This window comes from Babylonia areolata, chromosome 17 (genome assembly GCF_041734735.1).
Source record: "Babylonia areolata isolate BAREFJ2019XMU chromosome 17, ASM4173473v1, whole genome shotgun sequence".
NCBI lineage: Eukaryota > Metazoa > Mollusca > Gastropoda > Neogastropoda > Buccinidae > Babylonia > Babylonia areolata.
The window spans coordinates 16266407-16283567 of NC_134892.1; the positions used below are offsets into that span (position 1 = coordinate 16266407).

At 43.4% G+C, this 17161-nt stretch overlaps 1 protein-coding gene across 2 annotated transcripts in view; it reads right to left on the reverse strand.

Moving 5' to 3' along the window:
* LOC143291683 (radial spoke head 1 homolog) overlaps nucleotides 1-9003 on the reverse strand; it is a 28002-nt gene extending 18999 nt beyond the window's left edge. For both annotated transcript variants that reach the window (XM_076601694.1, XM_076601696.1), the window contains exon 1: nucleotides 8821-9003. In XM_076601694.1, coding sequence (XP_076457809.1) covers nucleotides 8821-8874 — 54 coding nt within the window. In that variant the 5' untranslated portion in view covers nucleotides 8875-9003. The remainder of the gene's footprint in view (nucleotides 1-8820) is intronic.
* Nucleotides 9004-17161: the final 8158 nt, after the last annotated feature.

Consider the following 17161-nt stretch of genomic DNA (forward strand, 5'->3'; position numbering starts at 1 on the left):
TCGGTTTATGGTCTCATCAGAATGATTAGCATCCAGTCCACCACTCAAGGTCTAGTGGAGGGGGAGAAAATATCAGCGGCTGAGCCGTGATTCGAACCAGCGCGCTCAGATTCTCTTGCTTCCTAGGCGGATGAGTCACTTCTAGGCCATCACTCCATTAAGTGACGTATCAGATATAAAAAGACAAAACTAGAAATAATGAAAACAAAAACAATGTAGACAATTTAAAGACACACATATGCACCCATGCACATAAAGACACACACACACACACTCGCTCGCACACGTATGCATCCACAAATGCATGCATATACAAACACACTGCTCACTCATGCACTCACACATTCACTCACACACACACACAAGCACAGGTTAACAATTGAAAAAAACAAACAATGGGATTACATGATAAAACAGTTCCTGCTAAACATTCCTTGAAGAAACATTGTATACAACATTTACAGATTAAAATTGGAAATAACAAACAAATCTAAAACACACACACACACACACACACATGCAAATAAACAAATAATTGAAACAAACTACAAAATTATATGATAAAATACTACTACTACTACTAATCAACACTTATCAGATTAACTTATCCAGCATTTTTTCTCAAACAAAGCTCAAAGCCATCTAAATGTACAAAAACAAAACAAAACCAAAAAAGAAAAACAAAATCAATATTTATAAATAACAAAATAATAAAATCAGTTTACACAAACTTCAGACAGATATGAAACATGGCCAGCTCACTTGCTCACACACACACACACATGTTCAGTTTCACACATGTATGGATATGATGCAGTTTTGTACTGCTTAAATAGATGGATCTTCAGAAAACGATTTGAAAGAGGCTGAGGAAGTGGAGTGTCTTTGGGAGTTTGCAACCTTGGCAGATTTCCATACTGATGCCAACCCCCCCCCCCCCCCCCCATGCTTTTTTCTCCATATTAAATGTAGACATGCAGAAGATCAAAAACCACCCGTAATCCATGTCAGTGTTCGGTGGGTTATGGAAACAAGAACATACCCAGCATGCATACCCCCGAAAACAACAACAAACGGTCATACACATAAACTGTTGCATGTCTGAGTGTGTATGTGTGAAATCTGACTGAATGACACAGGAAACGGACTATGAGCACCCAGTGGCAGCTGTCAGTCGGCTCTACCCAGGTAGGCAGCCTGTTGTGCAAATGCCCCGTGTTTGTAAAGCACTTAGAGCTTGGTCTCCGACTGAGGATGGGTGCTATATAAGTATCCATATCAATCAATCAAATGCAGTTTACGCAAATGTAGGGATAGTTTTAATGAGACGACTTTGGACGACAGAGCAATGCTCAGGCACAGGGCTCAGTGAGTGAAATGGAAGGCTGTTCAGATGGCTGGACCCTGAAAGGAAAGAGCACGCTTAGCAAAGGATTTTGTTCTGAAACAACAAACACAAAGAATCTGATTATCAGAAGAACTGCATGGAGATTCTGAGATGGACTGTATGAACAAAAACAAAAAGAAATCAGAGAGATAATCAGTGTCAATGAGAGATGACAAGCAGATATCTAAAGATATAAGAATAGAAACAACTGTCTTTTGATGTTTTAAAAATTTGTGATATAGCCAATTTTCACAGAGATTCGGTGTTCTTTTTTTTTTTTGTGTGTGTGTGTGTGTGTGTGTGTAGATTCATGCCTGTGTGCATGCTTACCTCCTTGATCTTCTTCATTTTTTATGAGCAACTGTCATGATGTTTTTTGGGGTTTTTTTTTGTTAATTTGTTTACCACTGCATGGCTGGGGCTATTAAAATATATCCCTGCATTCGGTTCCGGAACAGAAAATTACCACAGCAAGAAGTGTGCAAAACTAAAAAACCTTGTGAAATGCAAATGTTACTGTGTATTCTATTCACACGTTGCTGGATCCATATATAAATTAGTTATTTATACATACATACAAGCACACACATGGTATATATATATATATATATATATATATATATATATATATATATATATATATATCAACAACAGTAGGCTCTTCATAGCTCTTCCAGGGTGGAAGAGTGACCCTTGCCTGAAGAAGCTGTTTTTACAGCGAAAATTTGCTGCTTTTTAAGAATACAACTTTTAAGACATGAAGAGCCTACTGTTGTTGATATTTTTATATATTTTAATTTTTACTGGTCTTGGTATTTACCTCAGTTCTTTCTGCAAGGAGCGGTGCCCAGGATACAAAGAGAGTGTGAACTCTCCCTCTCTCTCTCTTTCTCTGTGTGTGTGTGTGTGTGTGTGTGTGTGTGTGTGTGTGTGTGTGTGTGTGTGTGCGTGTGTGTGTAACCAGTTCCAGAGTGTCTTCACCAAAAAAGTGGATAGTGCACCACTGTCCCCCATGGATGAACCATCATATCCAGACACAAGACATCACAGTGGATAACCCAGAGGTGCTCAAACTATTAAAGAACATCAATCCTGCCAAAGCTTCTGTGCCTGACCTACCCAATGCAGTATTGAAGAACTGCATAATTGACTGCGCCAGTGTTGAGAATCATCTGTCAAAACTTACTGGACACTGGCCAACTTCCCCAGGATTTGCGTACAGCAAACACCTCCTGTGCTTTCAACTCAAGAAATCTGACAAACATCTAGCTGAAAACTACTGTACCATTTCCCTTATATCTGTCTGCTGCAAACTTCTGGAGGACATCATCTACCACCACCTGCACCAGTATTTTGACCAGCACAAAGTCAGAACTGAACCACAGCTTTAAAGCAGATTTCTCATGTGAAACACAGCTACTTAACACCATCCAGGAGCTTACACAGTCCTACGACAATGGTGCACAGGTTGACCTCACCATTCTTGACTTCAGCAAGGCATTTGATACTGTCCCCAACCAGAAGCTACTCCACAAACTCTCCCACTATGGTGTCAAAGGGACAACACATAGATGGATAAAGAATTTCCTGACAAACAGGACTATGAGTGTAGTTCTAGATGATGAGACCTTCAAGGAAGTCAGGGTGGAATCAGGAGTCCCCCAGGATACTGTCCTTGGACCCCTTCTCTTCCTGTGCCACATAAATGATCTGCTGACAACAGTCTAATATCAGATGTGACTGTTTGCAGATGACTGCCATTTGTATAAGGAAATCAAGAACTTCAGAGACCACATCACACTACAAGAAGATCTCAAGCACCTAGAAGTCTGGGCCGACACTAACAGAATGCAGGTCAATGCAAAGAAGTGTTACATCTTCAACAAGAAGGCGATGACAACCTGTATGTACAGCCTTAATAACAAAATCATGCAGGAGGTGGACAAAAATCCATACTTAGACATCCTGATATCTCCGGGACCAGGCTGCTTCCAATTCAGTAGTGGGGCAACCATCCCCAACCCAGCAGGTCCCCGGGTGGGGATAGGGGAACAGCCCTCAGATATGGGGGTTTGCTGTGATATAAGTCAGACTTGTCTGGCCGAATAAGCAGCCGCGGACCAACTGGCGATGTTCCTACCAGGACAGGGTGGGTCAACAGGTGGCACTATTGTCTTCACTGAAATACCCCATGTGTCCTATGACGAGTTCATCATGTGGTCAAGAGGCGCATTATAACCTCTAGCCCTGGGGTGGGACCCTCAGAGAAACAATCCCCCCTGTGCTCACAGGGCAGGACATACGGGCCATGAGCTAAGGGTGAGGCACCTCGAAAGAAAACTCCAGCTGAAGACGGCGGTATTGGGCCACTGGCGCAAATTAAACCACTATACTACGCATCCATGCTTCCATGATGATGCAGTCCACAGAATCTCGATGTGGCGCTCGACCTCCGGAGACCTGCTGGGGAGGTCGGGAGCTGGGCCCTGCTCCTCAAAGGGGCCCACCCCAAGCAACCGGTGGTCGGACAAGGAAATTCCACATGCACATGCGAAGAAGAAGGAGACCTCATCCTCCTGCTGGGGCCAAGCAAACAGTACCACCCAGAACACTCAACATTCTCCAGTGGAATGCAGAAGGGGTGCATAAGAAGAAACTTGGCCTGGCAAAAAGGATGCACCAAGAAAATATTGACATTGCATGTGTCCAAGAGACACATTTGACCGTAAACCATCGCTTTCAAGTGAGGGGTTATGAGACCATCAGGTTGGACCATGAGGAAAGAAACAAAGGAGGGGTGCTTGTCTTGGTGCGGAATTCTGTCGCCACACAAGAACTCAAGATCAACACCAATCAACAGGCAGAGATCCAAGGGGTTGATATAGTCTTTAAAGAACACAACATCAGGATCTACAATGTCTACTGCCCTCAAGATCGTGATCTTTCCCTCACATACATGAACATCCCAGACAACAACTGCGTGGTGGTGGGAGATTTCAACAGTCACTCAGAGAGATGGGGCTATGAGGAGACGGACAGGAGAGGTGAAGAAGTTGAGAATTGGGAGACTGACACACATCTTCATCTCATCAACCAAGGAGATGATGAACCCACCTTCTACTCTAGATGCTGGATGATCACATCAACACCAGATCTAGCGTTCGTCACCAACGACCTGTTCATCAGGACCACAAGAACAGTCCTCAACCAGCTTGGAGGAAATGACCACAAACCTGTAAAACTCTCTATCAACCTCAGCTTACAGGCTCCCCAAGCAAAGTGTTTCCCCCACTGGAATTACAGAAAGGCGGACTGGACTCTCTTTGAGACCCTCACAGATACATACACAAAGCCAATCAACATCAGGCAGAAGGACTCAAACAAGATGGTTCAAGACTTCACAAAGGCCGTCTTGAAAGCTGCTATAGAATCCATCCCTAGAGGAGCACGCAAAGACTACAAGCCCTACTGGATGGAGGAATTTCAGAATCTGGAAGATGCTGTTACTGAAGCCAGGGACTGAGCAGAAAAGCAGCCATCACTGGAGAACAACATAGCGCTGAAGGAAGTAACTCCAGATACAAGCTGTCCTGTGCACAAGCTGCAAGAAAAAGCTGGCAAGAGAAAACTGAAAGCCTAAATCTCGACAAGGATGGCAGCAAGCTGTGGAAACTGGCTAGAACCCTCAGCAACGAAACAACAAGTCACACCACAATAACAATACAAGAGAATGGAAATTACCTCCCTGGAAAGAAAGCAGCAGACCACTTCATAGATGTCTATGAAAACATCAGCAATCTGGAAGTCCCTCCTGAACATAGAGCTGCAGTGCACAGGGCCCAAGGTGAACTTCATGAGAAAGAGCCCCAAGAGAAAGTCATGACCTCAGCTTTCACAGAGAAAGAGCCTGAGGAAGCGTTGCAGAGCCTCAACCTGAAGAAGCCACCTGGACCAGATGGAATCACAAATGAAATGATTTTGCATCTTGGGATGAAGAGCAAGGCAGTCCTTTTAACAATCTTCAACTCCAGCTGGAAGATAGGATCAGTCCCACAGTGTTGGAGGGAAGCAGACATGATCCCCATTCACAAAAAGGGAAAGGACAAGTCGAAGGCTGACAGCTACAGACCCATCAGCCATACAAGCTGCTCAGGAAGCTGATGGAGAGACTTGTCAACACTAGGCTTGTCTGGCACCTTGAGGAATATCAGCTGCTGAGCCCTGAACAGGCAGGCTTCCACCAACACAGATCAACACAAGACCAGATGACATTCATCACTCAAAGCATTGAGGACGCATTCCAAGAAAAGAAGAACACGCTTGCTGTCTGGATTTGGTGTGTCTGGGAGGATGTACACCTGGATCAGCCAGTACCTACACAACCGCCAAGCCTGAGTCAAGATTCAGGGCCAGAAGAGCAAGAAGAAGGTGCTGAGACAGGGAGTACCACAAGGAGGAGTCCTTTCGCCAACGCTGTTCCTCATCTTCATAGATGACATCGTCAGAGAACTGCCAAGAGGGGTCAGAAGAGCGATCTACGCAGATGACCTGGTACTCTGGTGCTCTGAAGAGTACACCACTACAGCACAGGTACACCCCCAGACTGCGCTCAACAAGATCAGCAACTGGACCAAGGAATGGCTTGTCTCTGCCAGCTCAAGCAAAACAACCTACACAGTCTTCAGCCTATCAAGCAAGAAGCAAGAGGCGAAACTGACACTGAACAACCAAAGGCTTGGAGAACCCACACCTACCTACCTGGGAGTGACCTTTGACCACAGGTTCACTTGGAAACAGCAGATCACCAGATGCTGTAGCCAAGCTGAGACTGGCGATCATGAAGAAACTTGCAGGGACGGACTGGGGGGCTGATGAATGTATCCTGAAGAGACTCTATACGGGGAGAGTCCGACCTGTAGTTGAGTACGGGACATCAGCAGCAAAATCTAACCTCGACCATCTCAACAAGATACAGAACCAAGCTCAGCGTGTCATAACTGGCGCCATGAGATCCACCCCAATCCTGAAGACGGAGGAGACTACTGGGCTACAGTCAATGGAGGACAGAAGGGACACAAAGATCCTCATCCAGGCAGCAAAATTCAAACACCTTGAAAACCATCCAATGAACAACAGAATGAGCAGACCAACCAAAAGCCGGCTGAAAAGAGGCAGCTTCATCCACCAGTCAAGACGCCTTGAAAGACAAACCCCAGTCTTGATGGAACACGAAGCAAAGCCTATCCTAGCAAATGTCACCCACCCATCTTGGAAGAGGCAGCTGTTCCCAACAGTCGTCACCAGCATTCCCGGAGTGGAGAAGAGACGACCACAGTCAGACACCCAAAGGAAGGCCCTGGCCATGGAGTACATCTGCAACCAGTACCCCCAGGAAGACTGGACCCATGTCTTTACAGATGGCTCCGCCACAGAAGCAACGAGGGATGGTGGAGCTGGAATCTTCCTCCAATACAAAGACGGAGATGAAGAAATTGCAATCCCAACAGGAAAATACTCCACCAACTTCCGAGCTGAGCGAGAAGCCCTCTGTGAGGCAGCCACAACAGTCTCGCAGAACTCCACAAGAACAACAGGGCAGGTGGTGGTGTTCTCAGATGCTCTCTCCATGCTCCAAGCCCTCAAGAACTCCCGCTGCAAAGAACAGAACCATCTCACTTCAGCCCTTGTTGCCCTGAGTGCCAGAGTGAAGAAAGTGGCGATACAATGGGTACCAGCACACTGTGGCATCAGAGGCAACAAAAAAGCAGACATTCTGGCAAAAGACGGTGCACAGAAGGAGCAGGCCAACAAACTGGTGTCATACGATGAAATCAAGACAATCATCAAGGCACAACAAGGAATAAAGTGGCGCCTCCAGCACCCCAAATATAACCCAGAAGACAGATACCATTTGCTGGAACGATGGGAACAGGTCAAGATCTTCCGCCTGAGGACTGGACACAACTGCCTGCTCCACCACATGCACACAAAATTTGGCATTGGACAGAGTGGAGAGTGCCCTTGTGGTGAGGGACCAATGACAACCAACAACATCCTTCAAGACTGTAGGACACATGCAGCATCCAGGAGGAAGTACTGGACAACACCGACAGCAGTGGAAGCCAAACTGTACGGCACCCTGCAGGAGCTGCGACGGACGGCAGCCATCATCGAGGACACCGGGCTGCTCATCTAATGGGAGGCGAACGAGGAAGAAGAAGAATCCTGATATCTGATGACCTCAAATGGCATGACCATGTCACATGCACCACCAAGAAAGCCAACACCACCTTAGGCTTTCTAAAAGTGAATCTATGCCACTGTCACATGCACAGCAAATGAACAGTATATACCGCCCTCATCAGATCAATCATGGAATAATGATAATAATATTAATAATGAAGTGCTCTTTATTATATATGGGGCAATGTATGGAATACCATACCATCAAGGCCACATTGACAAATTAGACTGTGTTCAGTATCATGCTGCCTGCTTCATAGCAGGGGACTACAACTCAAGGAAGTGAGGCAGTATGACAACCATGTTGCAGGGCCTCCAGCTCCAGGGCCTACAAGACAGACATCAAGACCTCAGACTGACCTTCAGTCGAGTGGTTGAGGGGTTGGTGGTAACACTGCCACCAAATAGGTATTTAAAACCACACCAACAAAACAAGCGTCGTATACAGGTTAGATGCTACAGTGACTGTATCACGCAAAATATCACTGAACAATCAGCAGTAAACAACAGCAGATGTTTTGTTGTGCCACCATCTAGAACTGAACAATTATATATATATATATATTATATATATATATATATATATAAAACATATATATATGTGAACTCTTTTTCTTTTTATAGGAACAAGGGTGGTGTGGAACAGTGTCTGATGACAAGTCAGCTGGCTTCTGGCAGACGGCCCCCAGCTAACACCACTCATCCAACTCCTGTGCGCAACCCCCCGCACCCCCCTCTTAAAATTACCCCCCCCCCCCCTCCCCCCGCCATACTTCCACAATCACCCACTTATCCAGATCCAGAAAAAGAAAAAAAAAAGAAAGAAAACGAACTAGATGTTTTGGAATGATTACACCCACTCCACCTCACACACACACTCGCACACACAACAACACACAGGCGCGCGCGCACACACACACACCCTCTTCCGCCTCACTCCTCCCCATCCCCACCCGGAGTGACAGAACGAAGATATATCGTGTTACCGTTGCGGGCACTCTATACTTAAATTTGCTCTATATTTAAATTTAGGATGATAGTTGAACAAAAGCAACACCAACAACAGCAACAGCAGCAGCAGCAACATTAAGAACTTTACAGAGTCTGCCACAAAGTTTTCCATCGCGGACAGCAGTTCGTTCGAGTGAGGAAAAAAATCAAAATAAGTGAACAACAAAACAAAAACTTACACCCAAGTTGGGCCCTTGCTCCTCCTCCGCCTCCTCTGAGCCAATATCAGACATGGTTGCGACTTCCAAGTCTCGAACTCACAAGAAATACTGTGCAGTCAACTGAATTACTGTTTGAATTTTCTGTTCAGGGGAAATCAACGCAGTTGGTCCAGGACGAAGCTGTCACTGCGCAACGTTGCGTCAGAGACATCTGGGCCAGCTAAGGGAGGTAAGTTTGATAAACCCGCTTTCTCTTGAAATTATCATGACGGAAAATAATGAAAGAAAGAAATGAGTTTGGTACTGATGTGAAATTGCGTTTGGAGACGCATAAATTCGTGACATCCAGGCGAAACATCTCAATAACTTTGACGTCGAAGCGGCAGGCGCGGCATCGAAATGCAACCTAAATGCACTGGCACTCAAGTGATTGAGACTCACATGACTGCACTGAATTCACTTATTCCCCAGGCGCGAGAACATGAACAGCTTTACACGTACGCACACATACATAGCAGTCACACGTACGCACGCACGCACTCAAACATCAAACACACACACACACACACACACACACACACACACACACACACACACCAACAAATTCCGGCGTGTAACACCACATTTTGCTAAAAGGTCTGTAGTATCACCTACACCTGTATGGGAACTTCAAAGAGCGCAATTTGATATCGATCACAATAATCTGACCAAAGATGACAACATATATTTACTAGCTTACATCGCATGTACGAATCCATTTGGAAGAGAAATACCTTAATCATCCGTCTAAAGATATTTACAGACGGCTCTGTTGAAATTGATAGAGCTGGTGCTGCTTTCGTTATTCCAGACCTTAACTGGAATGATTATCATTATCCTCCCTGAACCCCCTTTCCTCGTCCCCCCCCCCCCCGTCCCCCTCCCTCACCCCGAGGTGGGCCTGCAGTTATGTCCAGGGTTTGGCAATAGCTCTTATAAACCTGGTGGGACCGGGTGGCACTGCACCCGACCAGGAAGCAGGTTCACAGATCTGAGTCTTGCACGCACCGGGATTTTTACCCTTCCTCACCGCCCCCTCTGCACACCTGCCCCCAAAGTCCTACACGCTTGGTGTATAGCTAGACCTTGAGTGGTGTGATTTTGGTGTTAGTATCAGTTTGCGGTAAGATAAACCGAGGTCCCGTGTGCAGCATATATGTGGTGCACGTCGTAAAAGAACCCACGACAACAAAGTTGTTCCTTGCACTGAAAATCTGTGGTTAAAAAAACAATGTACATGGAGATTTAAAAAAACAAAACAAACAAAAAACCAACTAACTATTTGTATTGTATTTTGTATTTATCATTTTTTGTCACAACAGATTTCTCTGTGTGAAATTCGGGCTGCTCTCCCCAGAGAGAGAGAGCGCGTCGCTTCTCTGAGTGCGCCACCATTTTCTTTCTTTCTTTTTTGTGGTATTTTTTCCTGCGTGCAGTTTTATTTGTTTTTCCTATCGAAGTGGATTTTTCTATAGAATTTTGCCAGGGACAAACCTTTTGTTGCCGTGGGTTCTTTTACGTGCGCTAAGTGCATGCTGCACACGGGACCTCGGTTTATCGTCTCATCAGAATGACTAGCGTCCAGACCACAACTCAAGGTCTAGTGGAGGGGGAGAAGATATTGGCGACTGTACCGTGATTCGAACTAGTGTGCTCAGATTCTCTTGCTTCCTAGGCGGACGCGTTACCTCCAGGCTATCACTCCATGTATATATTATGGGTAGCGTCGCACCAAATGTGGCGACGCGCTCTCGCCGGAGAGAACAGCCCAAATTTCAGTCACTCAGTGAAATATGATTGTGTGACAAAAAGTAGAACAATACAATACAATATACACACCTGTGACTAAGCTGACAACCCGTCGACTTGACAGCCGTTAAATGTGATAATGTCACGCTAGGCAATACGCTGTTTTTCACTTCCAGGAACAAGCGAGTCTGTGTTGCATGGTCTACCACCAGCTCCATAAGCTGATGAACTAACATTCGACTTTTCATCATACAATCTTGACTATCGATCAAAACTTTCGTTCGTTTCGTCTCCTTTGTGATTAAATCAAAATCGTCAGTTTGTTTGATGCTTAAAGACAAGTGGAAAATACTGACGAGAAAAACTGAACATTAAAACTGTGTATGCCTGCTGATTGTGCCCTCTCTTCCGTTCCCGCACCCCTATCTTTACAGACTTGGCAGTGAATCTGAGCCACGGTCAGTGCGCAACTGATCCAGCGGTGGCGAGGTGGGTTTTTCTGCCGTTGTAGTCAGTGCTCTTTGGACTCGGACCTTGTTGATTCATCAAACGACAATATCATTTAAAACTGTCTTTATTTTGTGATCTTCCTTTTTCTTTTTCTTCTTCTTCTTACATTGTCAACTGACGTAAAAACAACAACACCAAACAAAACCATATACCCTACCATTGAATTTTGGATGTTTACATATCTGTTCGAATTTTGTATTTTACCTGCGATACATTTGCAATGATCAATTTAGTGTAGGATTTTTTTTCTTTTCGGAATAATGTTTCTTATGTACGTATTAAACAATAGAAATAGGTTATCATTTGACTCGCGAAAAACTGACTAGTCTACAGTGAATTACGGCGCAGAATGTGTGTGTGTTTGTTCGTTTGCACGCCCGCGCGCACTTGTGTCTGTGTGTTGCGTGTGTGAGGGTGGGTGAGTTGGCATGTGCGTGCGTGCGTGCGTGGTGTGTGTGTGTGTGTGTGTGTGTGTGTGTGTGTGTGTGTGTGTGTGTTCTACTGTACAAACGTATATGTAAAAAAATTCTTAACACGACCTGTTTTATGATGTAATGTTGTTGTTTGTTTGCTGAGTTGTTCATCTGTGTGTGCGTTTGTTGTTGTTGATGAGTGTGTGTGTGTGTGTGTGTGTGTGTGTGTGTGTGAACATTTGTTTCATATTTCCAGTTTTAATCTTTAATGCTATTTATAATGTTTCTTCCAGGAATTGCTTATCAGGAACTGTTTTATCATGTAATGTCGTAGTTAGTTTACATTATTTGATTGTTGATCTGTGTTTGTTTGTGCATGCGCCTGTAGGTGCGTGTATGTGTGTGTGTTATTGTTTGAGTGCGTGAATAGTGTGTCTGGGTATGCGTGCGTTTGTCGGTGGATGCGTGTGTGCGTGTGCGCGTGCGTGCGTGCGTACGAGCACGTGTGTGTGTGTGTGTGTGTGTGTGTGTGTGTGTGTGTGTGTGTGTGTGCGCGTGCGTGATTTATGTGTTTTGTATGTATGCATGCATGTATATATCTATGTGCATGCGTGCTTGTATGCGTCTTTCAGTTGTCTACATTTTTGTTATTATCATTATTTCGTTTTATCTTTTTGTATCTGATGCATTTCTTGATTTATTCAATGACATGATCTTTAAAAAAAAAAAAAAAAAAAGTTCTCTCTTACCTCTCTTGTTTTAAAAAAAAAAAATCATATGCATATGTTTGCGTGGGGATTTTTGAGTGGATGTTTTAGTGCTGTTGTAAAGCGCGTAGGCCTATAGTTTCAAGAATATGCGCAAAAGCAAGATGTCTCCATAAAAAAAATAAATAAAAGAAGGAATAATGCTCTTTATATTTTTTTTAAATAAGGCAAATTCTGTGAAACAATAAACTGTGCCATACAAATACAAACCCCACGATCAATGATTACATTAGCGCTTTCAAAATTTACCAACTGGTTCCAATTAATGGACAGTTTGAAGTCAACATGTTAATCACATTTAGATTAACCACAGCTGCATACACCATGCAAAAAAAAAAAAAAAAATGGGGAAACCTGAATTTTATGTCTTTGTGAGCACAGAAATATCACCGCATTGTCGTGGTAATTAATTGCCTGGGACCTTTGCGCGTCAAAAAGCGGAACGTTTGGTGTATTTTGAGAGGTACCAGCTATGATGATTGTCATAGTAGTAGCAATGTGCTGTTTGCGCTAACTGTATCCTTCAGTGAACCTTCAACATGTACTCTTTTTAAAGAAGCATTTTTCTTAACAGTAAAGAAAAAAAGCACAAACAAAACATATACGTATTTAAATTTTAAAAAAAATCTATCTATCTATCTGCACACACACACACACACACACACACACACACACACACACATATATATATATATATATATATATATATATGAACACACACACACACACACACACACACACACACACACACACACACATACATGTATACATATACATACACACACACACACACACACATGAATTTATTCATTCATAGGCCATTGCCCCTCATGAAAGGGTGTCACAAATTCTTCATAGACAGTGCATCGTGCATTGTAAAATGACATACGTTCAGCTAATATAGATATATCATACCTTCTTTTAAGTAGTATACCCTTACCTAAGCAATACATAATACACACCATGAAACAAATTGAATTCATTTGACATTTATACACCTAAATGATATATGATATACGCTCAATAATATCTCGTACATGCTTGATTATCCCCCCCCCCCCCCCATATATATATATACATATATAATATATATATATATATATAAAAGAGAGAGAGAGAGAGAGAGAGAGAGAGAGAGAGAGAGAGAGATGCTATATAACTTCATTGCAATAAGAACACCTATAACATGAATGGAGTATGTGCGTGTGCGTGCGTGCGTGCTTGAGTGCGTGCTTGCATGCGTGCGTGCGCGCGTGTTTCAGTTGTTCATAAGAAGTATAGTATGACAGGTTTCTTTAACTGTGGTCCTTCACAGGTTGTATGTCGTTTGAGGGAAGAATTGAAAGAAAGATCGAAAGTAAAATCATTTCAATATTCACCCTACTTTTGCCCCAACTCTCTTGGAATAAGCAAAGGCGAAGACAAACAAACTTGCGGTGCTGCGATCGTTCAAACACTAACCGAGGTGTGAAGGGGTGCCTGGCGGGTGGGGAAGGCCAAAGATTCTAAGGGTGTGAGGTTGAGGGTGCGGGGGTGTTGGGGCGAAGATTAGGGAAGTGTGTGTGTGTGTGTGTGTGTGTGTGTGTGTGTGTGTGTGGAGGCGGGGGGGTGGGGGTATGTAGGGATGGTTGTGGTGGGGTGGGTGGTAAATGGAAACGGATATATCCTGTCATTGCCTCGAGCGCAGCCGCAGCCAAGCACGAGCACGAGCTGTTGCCAAAGTCATTTATACACGTGCGCAAGTTGAAAGCTGGTGAATGCACGGGCACAGCCCAGGACATCAACTTAAGTGAAAAGGGGGAGGGAAAAGCAGCTAACCCCAGCCAGCACAGCACAGGTGAGTTCTCTTGGAGCATCTGGACACACATGTACGTATTTCAGTGCACAGGCTGTATTTATATTTGTACCTACAGTGATGACTATGCATATGGTTCTTTTGTCGGCAATGGCGATGACCACGTTATCTATCTATCTATCTATCTATCTATCTATCTATCTCTCTCTTTCTCTCTGGCTATCTCTCTCTGTGTGTAAACAGGTAACAGAGCTGAGAAGTATTAGTAAATATTAGCGCGTGTATGTATGCGTACGTAAGCTGTGCGCGCGCGCGCGTGTGTGTTTGTGTTTGTGTGTGTGTGTGTGTGTGTTTGCGCGCGCGCACGTGTGTGTGACTGAGTAATATTCCATGTTATTTTTGATGTTTTGCGTTTTATATATATTACTTTTTTTCTTTTTTTCTATCACTGATTTTTCTCTTTTTTTTAATTTTTTATTACGGTCTACCGTGTCTGTACCAATTTTGTTTTCTTCCTCTTTTGTGTGTGCGCGCGCACGTGTGTATGTGTGTGTGAGGGCATGGTGTAAAGAAGTTTTCAGCTTATCCAGTTTAGCCTCAGTAAAGCATTTGTCATTCTCAATAAAGCATTTGTCATTGTCATTGTCATTGTCTATCTATCTGTCTATCTTGCCGACAGAACGAATGGTCAGAAACCACTTCTCCACCTCCTCTCCCGTTGATGCTTCACTGGTAGCATTCTTAACGCTAAGTAAATTTAGCATCGCAAAGATCGCTCATATAGCCACCAGTCCAAATTGCGGCAGGACTGTCGGCGATGTTTCTGCTGATGGTTTCTGTCCATTCTGCACTGTTGTCAGTCCATCGTTTGTTTTTCTGTTTTCTCTTCTGTCTACCTTCATCCTCAACGATTCCTTGGAGGATTAGTGTATCAAGGCAGTTGGAGCTTGTTACACAGACACACCAACGCAGTTTTCTTTTCTCAGCTGATGTCAGCAGATCTTCAAACAATGGTCCAATGTGTTGTTCGTTGGTTTGACGCACTTGTTCATGGCTGACATGATCAGCGTATATGATATTTAGTGTGTTCATTTCTATGTCTTGGGTTCTTGTTTCCAAATCCACTGCTGGGTCCATGCCACGTATGACTTCAAACAAGAAATCAGACAAACAGAAAGACATGACAAACGCGCTAACATGTCCTGTCAAAAGGCAAACTACTGCAAAATGACATTTCTCGGTTTCATTTTTCATAATCTATTCAGTTCTGCGCGAGACGTGGTTTATAAAAAAAAAATGCTTGGTTTGTGCGAAAAACATCACACTCACACACCTCAGCTTAACGCATACTCAAATGTAATGATCTAGTTAACAAGAGAGGTATGACAATTGGCGAAAGTGCCGAATACTCAAATGTAATAATATAGTTAATAAGAGAAGTATAGTAATTGGCTAAAGTGCCTTCGGGTTACGTACAAACTTGTGACCTATCTTGAGGAACCCTTAAGCCAACCTTCACGCCTCTCTCTGTTTTTTTTAATCATATTACCAGGAGGTCCAACAGTCACCTGTTTTAACTTTGTAATCATCTAAGTCAATATTTAGATTCATTTCCATATATGCACAAAGCAGCTCATGAACACGCACTTGGAATCGCCAGTTCAGCCATTCCAAAGACAACGTATCGCATCTTGAACAACTCTTTTTCTTATATACAGCGATGTCAAGATAGACTTTAACCTGTGTCTTTCATAAGCGCCGTTTATTCATAAAGCCAACATATTGCACATATTCTTCTTTTTTGTATTCAGTGTGTTCATCAGTAAAATTCAGTTTTTCCTGAAAGATTTGAGCATGACGTCTTTCTGACACACGATTTTGCTTTTCTATGAAAAAGATTTTACGAAGACGATCATATTTTTTCTCCCCCTATTTTGAAAGTTTGATTCTTCGTTTGATTTTGTTTCTGTTCTTTCTTTCTTTCTTCTGTCTTTGATTTATCATCTTTTCACCAAATACAGGGTTCACAAAGAATAAAGGACCACAAGGAAACTTGCACAGTATTCGTCATGGGGGCTGGTGAAGTGATGGCAGTGTTCGGCAAACAGCGGTTTTTTTTGCATGTGCACTTCCATTTTCTTCCAATGAAATAGCTGTCTTTTATAAACGACTGAATAACTGTCAATTTATGGCCGAAAACTTTGACTTTTCTTATGCATTTTTCGGGCTGTTCATGGTTACATATGTGCCTGAAACAGCGTTCAGAATTTGCCTTTCATCGCCACTGTGGCATTTCAACACCAGCCAGGTACAGCACTCATGTCACTGAACTGCGACCAGGTCTTGGGTCCATTGTCCACGAACCTACTGCTCTTACTTTTCGGTGGTATGATGGGCCATAGTTTCTTGACATCACAGGGGAATCCACACCTGTTCTCAGACATCTTTTCTGTGTTTATAGCATAAGGGAATTTTGCACTCTGTCTGGTGGTGAAACCAGTGGAAGTATACCATATGCCCCTTGCAGAATCAAAAATAAATCTCTCCTCTTTTTTTTTCTTCTAATTTCTTGTATACATACCTGGTTTATGAAGATCTGCCTGGTTTTATGTGAAGTCTGTTCAAGTGATTGATATTGTTCTGTAGTGCACGTATCTGCAATGTCAATATTTTGATAGCTGTTTCCGAGTTGCAAATAATCTGGTTTCTCTGTTTGTATTTATAGAAGGTAGTTGTCACACGTTATTTTCACGTGATTTGTATTTGAATTATGTTGCCGGACTATCGTCAGATGTTTCTTTGCACCTGTGTTTGTTTCTATTTTTATGTATGCTTGTCTTCATTCTTTCTCCTTTTCTTTCTTACTTCTTTTATGTCTTTCTCTTTCTTTCTTTCTTTCGTTCCCTCCCATTGTCTCTCCCCTCCTGCCCCCCCCCCCCCCCCCCCTTCATGTCATGTAATTTATATCACTCAAACGAGATTTACTGGTGGTTAGTTTTCAGAACGCATGCGCGTTTGAACGAATTGTCAATGAAGCAGGTTGCACGGTCAAGAACTTTTCTCTCCCCCTCAGCCAACTGTTCAGT